The 9,626-nt window shown below is 44.2% G+C and overlaps 1 protein-coding gene across 1 annotated transcript; it reads left to right on the top strand.

Annotated features, from left to right (window-relative positions):
- Positions 1–3,429: 3,429 nt before the first annotated feature.
- On the top strand, positions 3,430–7,213 carry ARL4A (ARF like GTPase 4A). The gene is given in 3 exon segments (XM_084618517.1): positions 3,430–3,553; positions 4,448–4,459; positions 4,462–7,213. Coding segments are annotated over 3 exon segments (807 nt in total). The 5' UTR covers positions 3,430–3,444; the 3' UTR covers positions 5,148–7,213.
- Positions 7,214–9,626: the final 2,413 nt, after the last annotated feature.

Below are 9,626 nucleotides of genomic sequence, written 5' to 3'. Positions count from 1 at the left end.
TTTCGTGCAATGTAACAGTTGATATTAAGCATGGTGAGTCCATTCAAACACTTCTGTCCCATAGTTGAACAGTGATAGTTCTTTACCTGCTTCAATGCGTTGAAGGAGCGTTCACCTGAAGCCACTGATGTAGGCAAACTGACAAAAATAAGCAATGCAATTGTGATATTAGGAACACCCCAGGGAGTCCAAGTGCGTGTATTACTTAAAGCAATTCCTTTGGCTTGCAATCTAATTTAAAGTTCATGGAATATATTTGTTTGAGAAAGATGACCTCGTCACTGAGATCTTTTGAGATTTCTTTGTTGTACTGTTGCTGAAATTATTCAGCTTCAGAAAGTAGATCTTCATTACTCAGGTCTGTTGAACTGCCAAAGAAACGCCAAAAGGGTACAAATTAGTCACAGTGACTCAAATCAACATGTAAGACCTGATTGAATAGAGTCAATGATGACAAGGAAGACATTAACCCTATAATGCTGCTCGGCATCAGATTCAGTAGGTAAGTTGCGATAGGTGGGCAACTCAGATGAAATGCCAACACTCTGTGCTACTAATTTGGACTCCGTCAGGATTGCATCCCTTTGTTCACAAATCTGCTGAATACCATTGATAGGACTTTCAATATTATCCCTCTCAACATCAAGTGTAGCTCTGTGTGCTTCAATTACCAGATTAGTTTGGTGGATCTTTGTAAGTAGCTTCATCCACAAAGATGACATCAGAATGCATTCAAATTTGGACATGTGCACCTGAACGGACTGAAGTTCAGTTCGAGCCTGTGCAGTGAGATTGAGAGATTCAAGCTCATTTAAAGCCTTTCTCACTGAATTCAAGTGCTGCGCAATGGTTGAACACCATCAATCCATGCAGACCACCTAGTTTTGGACATCCCATGCAGTGAAACAGGAAGATATTGCTTCAAAATTTCCCACCTTTATGAACTGAAGAGATTGTACATTTGCTGAACAGTTCCAAAGTAAGTCATTGCCTCCTTGCTTGATTCAGCACAGTCAACTGGAGAAAATAGTTTCATTTATGCTCAAACAGAACTTTTTGTACTTCCCATCCATATTAGATCCATTCTCATAGGCTTGACCAATACAGACTTGAAAATCTAACTTAAAACCTTCTAGAATTTGCTAGTACTCGAGCAGCAATTTCTTTTCCAGTTTTTCTCGTGAAATTATCAAACAAAATAAACCTTTCTTCATTTGAAAATTTTGAGCTGTCTACACTCTTAACATAGCGAATAACCATAGTAGTCTGTCCCTTGTGAGAACAATCTGGAGTGGCATCAACAATGACTGAAAAATACTTGGCATTTCAAATCTCATCAAGAATTGTTTGTATGAATGATCCACATAGCTCAATAAACTCATTTTGTATTCATGTGGAAAGTAGATAATAGACTTGCATGTGCTTTTGACCCTCTTGCGATTCTTGAATACGTTTAACATGCTCTGACAAAAGTGGGTCATATTTGCTGAGGAGCTCAACTATGCCTAGAAAGTTTCCATTTGCACAATCACCAATGCGTTGACTACAACCCAAAGAAAGCCAATCCCCACTCAGAAAGAAAAAGGATGACATTCAGAATGTGCTCAAGAAACTTTTTTCAGTTATTAGTTTCTGTGGAGTTCAGTCAAGAGTAAATTCTCAATGAACTTTCAGCTGATGCTGCCCTACTGGCTGATTTCCATAATTTTCTTTGTGTGACACTGAACTCTCATGTGATGGTATTCTGTCTTTCAACTTCCTCCAACCTCTGTTGATGCTCCATCCTGATTGATCAGAGAGAACTGATGCATTTGCAGCACTTTTGTTCAAAATGAAGCAGGGTACACAGTACAGAGATTCCAGAGTGGTAGCCGTGTTAGTCTGCATCAGCAAAAACGACGAGGAGTCCTTGTGGCACCTTAGAGACTAACAAATTTATTTGGGCATAAGCTTTCGTAATTTAAAACCCACTTCATCAGTACAGAGATTGTTTTTCCATCCTACAACAAAACCAGTCTCTTGTGCAGGTCTCACCATTTGGAAGAGTTTTTATCAGCAGACAAGTAGGGAAAGCATGATTATCAGCATCTCGTGGAATGTTACTTGGAATTTCAAAACCACCAATTTGAAGAAAAGATTGCATTTGGGCAGCATTACTCTTGTCAATAATTCCAGTATCAGTCACAGTCAAACCTGTAGTATTCATGAATTGCTCTTGCTGAGTAAGATCTACATATTTCTGTTGAGTTTCTTGACGGTACAGGGAACCTTCTGCTGCATCTGTTGCTATCGGCACATCTCCTTCTTGACTACTATCCTCATGTTCAGCTATTGGCATTGAAATATCACCTGTTGCAGTGGCAGAGTTTTCAGTATCTGTAGCATTGTTTGTTGGGTAAACTGTGTTTTCCAGAGGTTTGAGAAATGAAGTTATTGGCTTTGAGCTCTTAACTGCTACTTCACGCAGTCGTTTTCACTCTCTCTTACTTGCACCACTTTCAAATCTTCTCTTCATAGTGATCTATCTGGAACATGGAATAAAAATAAAAAGAGACCCTCTCAAAAAAGTTATCCAAATAAATGCATTAATTTCACTCCTTTTCAATTCTAAATAATTGAACCCACTAAGTTCATAAAACAATCTGGTGGATTTCAAAATTACAGAACAATACTTAGTGGTTTATTTTGTTTTTTTATCTTTTTTTTTTGTCCATTATAGTAAAATGGTTAAATGGTAAGGTCAAAAAACAGCGAAGCTAGAATAAAAAAAATGGAAAACGAGATGGATGATGATAATCTTATCAAGAAAAAACAAAGATTTGATATGAATGTTTTTTTTTATGTGGACAGTTAAATGAATTAGAGTGCTCACAGATGATACCCAAGTTACGAAAATGAGGCAGGCGATGGTGGAGAAAGAGGTGGAAAGGAGGAACAAGGATCCTAGAAAAAGCTAAATCAGGCTTCCCCGTGCCTCCTCGGGCGGGGGGCCTTTTCTACGCACGTCCCCCTCAGCCTTGCTCAGCCCCAACTCCCACCCCAGCAGAAATGGGGAGGGCGGGGGACAGGCGACGCCATGTGCCACCCCTCCCTCGTCGCCTCTGGGGGGAGCAGAGGGAGCCCAGCACCCACACTGGGGGCAAGGCGCTACCAGCGGAGCCTCGCTTCTGAGCCTGGGCTCCGGGTACACCCGGCCGGGCGCTGCCCGCAGCTTCTCTGCAGACTCCGGGCCCCGCGGCCCGGGCGGCTCACACCACGCACTCCCTACTGCGGGACCCGGTCGCTGGGCGGGTGCTCGCTGTGGCGCGTCCCCAGAGCGGGGGCGGCGGGGGGGTCCGCTCGCGCAGAGGGCGTGACCCAAGCACGACGGGGGCGAAGGGAAGAGTTGGCGCAAGGGGGACGAGACCCCGCCACTGCCGTTTGAAGCGGGTTGCTAGGAGACGGATGTGCGCGGGGCCAACGGGCGAGGCTATTGGCGATGACGCTACGGGTGTGCGAGCGCGCGGGAAGCCTCAAACCCCTCCCTGCCTCCCTCGGGAGTGGTGGGTCAGAGGTGAGTTTCCGCGCTTCTCCCTGAGGGCGAGGGAGGCGGGGACGGCGCGTGAGGGGCCGCGGGGCAGGGTCCCAGGGGAGGAGGTTAATCGCCCCCCGTGTTAGGTGCAGATGCTGGCGACGGGGCGCTGGGTCTCTACGGCTTAAAGGTGCAGCCCCCCCCGCCCCGCGCCCTCGGTCAGGCGCTGCCGACTGGACGGAGATCCAGGGCTCCTGAGACGCGGGCGGGGTTCTGCTGCGGGGGCACGTGCCGGGCTATGCAGCAGGGAGGGGCGTTGCTCCATCCCCCGCCCACGAAGGAGGGCGCGTTGGGGGCGTGGCTAAGTTGGAGCCCCGCGGTGACGGACGTGGGGACGTAGTGTGCACGGAGCGCTCTGCCTTTAGGGCATAACGTACAGACCCCTCCTCTGCCCCCGCCCTTTACCCCCGCGTGTAAACCTGGGAGGGCGGGAACGCGCTGCGGCGGCCCCTGGAGAGTGGCGGATACCTGCGCCAATGGGAGGCGGCCCTCGCTTTATTCCCCACCCCGCAGCCCCGGGCGGCCAATGAGCGGCGCGCTGCGGGCAGGGGGCGCGGTTCGTTCTGTGCGGTGAGGCGGCGGCACTGCTTCAGGCTCCGGCAGACGCTGAGGAGGCGGAGGCGGTGGCGGCGCGGCGTGTTGGGGGCTGCGGTGGTGCTGGGCGCTCGGGCAGACATGGGGCTGCCAGCGGCGTGAGGTGCGGGCTGCGCTAGCTTCGCCAGCCGGGGGACGTGCGCGGGAGGGCGGGCGGACCCGGGGGGCGAGGGGCATGTGGTGGGGTGGAGCGTGGACCTAGGTCCCCGGCTCCCCTCGAGCCTGGGGCGGGGCGGCCGGTCAGCCACCCAGCGGGGCTAACGCCTCTCTTGTCGTTGGCAGGGTCTGAGCGCGGGCGGGTCTGAGTGCGGCTCGGCGGCCGAGGGGAGCCCGGCGGTGCTTGTGTCGGCGGCGGCTCGCTGTCTCCCCGCCGCCGGCGATGGGGAATGGGCTCTCGGACCAGACGCCGATCCTCTCCAGCCTGCCCTCCTTCCAGTGCTTCCACATCGTGATCCTGGGGCTCGACTCGGCCGGCAAGACCACCGTGCTCTACAGGCTGCAGTTCAACGAGTTCGTCAACACTGTGCCTACCAAGGGGTTTAACACGGAGAAAATCAAAGTGACGCTGGGCAGCTCGAAAACGGTCACCTTCCACTTCTGGGACGTGGGAGGCCAGGAGAAGCTGAGGCCCCTGTGGAAGTCCTACACCAGGTGCACGGATGGCATCGTATTTGTGGTGGACTCTGTCGACATCGAAAGGATGGAGGAAGCCAAGACAGAACTTCATAAAATTACTAGGATATCTGAAAATCAGGGCGTGCCTGTCCTTATAGTGGCTAACAAACAGGACCTGAGGAATTCCCTCTCTCTCTCAGAAATCGAGAAGATGTTAGCAATGAGCGAGCTGAGCTCTTCTACTCCCTGGCATCTGCAGCCTACCTGTGCAATCATAGGGGATGGACTCAAAGAGGGACTTGAAAAACTACATGATATGATAATTAAGCGAAGAAAAATGTTGAGACAGCAGAAAAAGAAGAGATGATTTCTTTTACCACACTTCTGTCTTAGAGTAGTTCCGTGGTCAGAATTTGACATAACAGCTTCCAAAGTCTGACCTGCTTGCTTGGATGCTGTTAAAGCCTAGTTATGTTAAACAATCAGTTGCACAACTTTGCCTTGTGGAAGTTGTGCAGACACAGAACCTTTTGAAAAGCAAAAACAAAGTAGTTTTTCTAAGGTTTCTGGCACTGTATTATTTTGGATGCCCTATAAAGTAATATAAAGCTATCAGGAAACAGATGGGTGGGTAAATGTGACCTGGATATCTAAATAGCCAAATAAAATGAGTTTTTTTTGCTTGGTGTTTGTATTCATATATTCGAGGGTGCATTTTTACAAGCAATTTCCATTGAAGGCATTCAGTGTTTTTAAACTTCTAATGCTCGTAAGTGGAGTGTTTTAGGTGAATATATATAGCTTTAAAAATATTGATTTCAACAACGTGTATGGAATTAGCAATCCATTATTTCACAAGGCTGTGAGCCTTGGGGTTTTTTTTAATCTTGTTTGGTAATGATTTCCATGAGAGAGTTTGGCTATATGGTATGTTTTTAATTCAACTTTTGAAGTTGAATCACTTTTTTAGTTCTAATACTTGAAACTTCTGTGCTGTGGATTCTTCAACTGATAGAGGAAATAAGACTTGTTAGACAAATACACAACATGCAAGAGCATGGATCAGTTTTCCCAACATGTAACATGATTTGGTGTGTAGTCTTCTTAGAAATAGCTATGCATTGTTATACTGCGCAAACTCGGTTTAGAACATACTCATGTCATTTGGAGACTTGTTCCAGAAATCTTGTTTGTTGATCAAAAAATTAAGTTACTGTGACATCCCCAGATTATCAACACAAAAGTAAATTTGCTGTTGCAATAAAGGAGATGCATACAGTGATTTAGGTCTCGCAAGATTTTAAGCAGTGCAGCATTCTGGGCTCTTTAGATGATAATGGCAATAAAACTTGATCATAGTGAAATATAAAGAGAGCTAAAGACAACAGAGCACACTTTTTTTGTATCTGCAAAAATGCCCAGGTTGGTTAGTTATACTACTAGGTCACTTTCTATATAGCCTTTTTTATTACAGTTTTTGTAGTGCTTGTGGTTAGGAATGTAAAGAAGCTTTATACACTTGAAACTCTTGACACTGGGAAAACATCAGTTTAAAGATGGCCTGTGTTCTGCTCTAATTATGCTTTAAGCTGTTCTTGTTTACAAAGTGCGCAAACAGTATTAACTGAGCAGGACAGTATGTCTAATGAGAAGGGAGAATAGTTTTTCTTACTGGTACAGAACTTCAAACAGCTGTCTAGACATCTTGATTAACAATTGAAAAGGGCTAAACTAGAGCCTGAATTTTAAGATTAACTTTAGTGGTGCTGTAAAACAGAATGTTAGACTATCTTGAAACTTCCATTAGAAATATCAGTCTTAAAGGAACAATGCAAGAATCATTTCGTCTTACTCACTCAACCAGCAAAGTTAATGCATTCTTACCTACAGCCATGTATTAAGAGGATAACAGCTGAATGTCAATCAATGTAAGGTATTGATATCTGTTTAAAATCAAACTTCATAGCCAGCAGCTGTTTGTCCAGAAGGTAACCAAAAATGCACTTTAGTGTTTTCAATAATTGAAAGTGACAGCTGGTTTTTTGGGGTTTTTTTTGTTTTTGTTTTTTTAATGACACCCTGATCCTTTTGAAAGAATTGAAGTAGCTTCCAGTGGAGCTTTTGTATGTTGGTTATATATGTACCTGCACTAGTGACATGGAAAGTCACTTACTCAGTAATGTCTATATTTATAGAAATGTGGATAACTTCTTAAACCTCAATAAACACAACTCAAAACAAGTCTGCAGGGAGAAGGTGTTTGACTTCCTTGAGTTGCAGTGAAGTGTTCTTGTTGGCCTCTATGTGCAAATCTCGCTCTCAATAGCAGTAGAACTATCTGCATGGAAATCAAACTCTTATAAATGTGAGATTCGTAAATGTGACAATGTTATAAATCACAGGTATCTCATTAAAGACTTAATATCAATGGCATACTTGTATTATGTTCTATATGTTTGTAATAGAACGCTGTTTGCTTCTAGCTATAGCCACTTCTCTCCTTGTGCAGTCGTCGTGTGTATTGTAAACCTTCCCTTCTCATGAACAGATTTAGATGTTACATACATACTTGCTGGTGCAGTTCTCAAATTCTCAAAGTTCTGAAATCATATACAGTATTAACAGACTACAATGGTAGTATTAAATCCTTCAATCAGCTGCGACTAAAATTTTTACTTGGTTTAGCACTTCTTGTGCTAGAAAGGGTTTGGATTTTTTTTGACTATGTAGATGAAATATGTTGCATTTCTCATACCTATATAAGGGTACTTTTTCATTGCAAACAAGTAGGTTGAAATCTTCAAAGCAGTGCAGAGGATTCAGTCACACCGCTTCTTGATTTTAATGGAGAATGGGAGTAAATCCCTTGCACTGACTTGGAAATCTCAATGGCAGTACTCCATAATTGCTGTCAAACACTTGTGCACACTATACTAATTTCAAGAGCATTCAGTTTTGACAGAGAAACATGTAGGGCTACTTTTTTTTTTTTTTCAAAATTGGGTGGGTACAGTTGAACAATTGGAAGCACATAATAGCTCTAAAAAAATAATTAAAAAAAACCCCTCACCTTTGAAGTTTTTGGATGTTCCATATATAGTGGATCATTGCCCAACAAAACTGATTCCACATCTTTGTGGTACCTTTTATCCCCAAAGGGCTGAGGCCAGTTTGGCTTATACTCTCTAATCTCCATTCCCCTCCCCCTCTCGCTGCCCTAATTAGCAGGTTGTACACTACTATTGTACAAGGAGGCATTGAAATGCCTGTCTCTTTTTTTTTTTTTATGGCTCATGAGTAAGGGTTGCATGCTATGGAACATGGTCTGCTTCATCTGAGAGCTTAATAGTTGGTAAAGTAAATTTTGTGGGGAACTGATTGTGTTTCTTGGCCCAAAGCCATGTAAACACTCTTCTTTCCTGTCTACCCAACCTGTTCTGAATATTGTCTGAAGGATACTATATGATACTGTCAATGGGAGGTTAAGGGAAACAGGGTTGATCTTTCAAGCTATGTACACTTAACTGTATCAAACACTAGTGTTAATAAAAAGAAAGGGAGTACTTGTGGCACCTTAGAGACTAACCAATTTATTTGAGCATAAGCTTTCGTGAGCTACAGCTCACTTTCATCGGATGCATACTGTGGAAACTGCAGAAGACATTATATACACAGAGACCATGAAACAATACCTCCTCCCATCCCACTCTCCTGCTGGTAACAGCTTATCTAAAGTGATCATCAAGTTGGGCCATTTCCAGCACAAATCCAGGTTTTCTCACCCTCCGCCCCCCCCCCCCCCCCACACACACACACAAATTCATGCTCCTGCTGGTAATAGCTTATCCAAAGTGACCACTCTCCTCACAATGTGTATGAAAATCAAGGTGGGCCATTTCACATATACATTGTGAGGAGAGTGGTCACTTTGGATGGGCTATTTCCAGCAGGAGAGTGAGTTTGTGTGTGCGGGGGGCGGAGGGTGAGAGAACCTGGATTTGTGCTGGAAATGGCCCAACTTGATGATCACTTTAGATAAGCTATTACCAGCAGGAGATTGGGATGGGAGGAGGTATTGTTTCATGGTCTCTGTGTATATAATGCATCGGTATGCATCCGATGAAGTGAGCTGTAGCTCACGAAAGCTCATGCTCAAATAAATTGGTTAGTCTCTAAGGTACCACAAGTACTCCTTTTCTTTTTGCGAATACAGACGAACATGGCTGTTACTCTGAAACTAGTGTTAATACACTCCCTGTTGGCTCCCCACTCCTTGGTAACTTATGAAGAACAGTTGGAGGCAGGGGGATATGAACATGGTTGCACACTGTATCTTGAGCCTCATGATGAGTCCAGTAAGATACTTTCTGCAGGAGATCCTGGCTGTTCTTAAAGTAGCCTTGTTCATGTATGAATCGCTAGCCCCTTATTATAATGTTGTATTACATAATGTTGACTGGGAGCAATGTTATCACTTGACATAAGAAAGCTTCAACCCCGATCTATGATTTCTACAGTAAGCTGAAGTTGGGATGTGTAAGGAAGTTTTTATTTGAAATAAACTAAAGTCAAAACAAACTTTTGTTTAAATTCTATGTTCAAGTTATTCCACTGTTACAGAAATTAAAGGTTTGGTAAATGTATTTTTGTTGATGTAACTTACTTTATAAACTGGTTTAATAAAGGTAGTAGCTATTTCATATAAGGACATTTTAAACATACTTTAGGAAATACCTAGAAATGTGAAACAGCTTGGAGCAGCTGTGTCAAAGAGAATTAGTTACATTAGTAACTTTGCCTACATTATGTGACTCTTTTAGGATAATTATACTTAAATCAACAATTA

The sequence above is a fragment of the Lepidochelys olivacea genome (genome assembly GCF_965140295.1).
Source record: "Lepidochelys olivacea isolate rLepOli2 genome assembly, chromosome: 2".
Taxonomy (NCBI): Eukaryota; Metazoa; Chordata; order Testudines; family Cheloniidae; genus Lepidochelys; species Lepidochelys olivacea.
The sequence above is the reverse complement of the archived record's forward strand: the minus strand, read 5'-3'. Positions and strand labels throughout refer to the sequence as shown.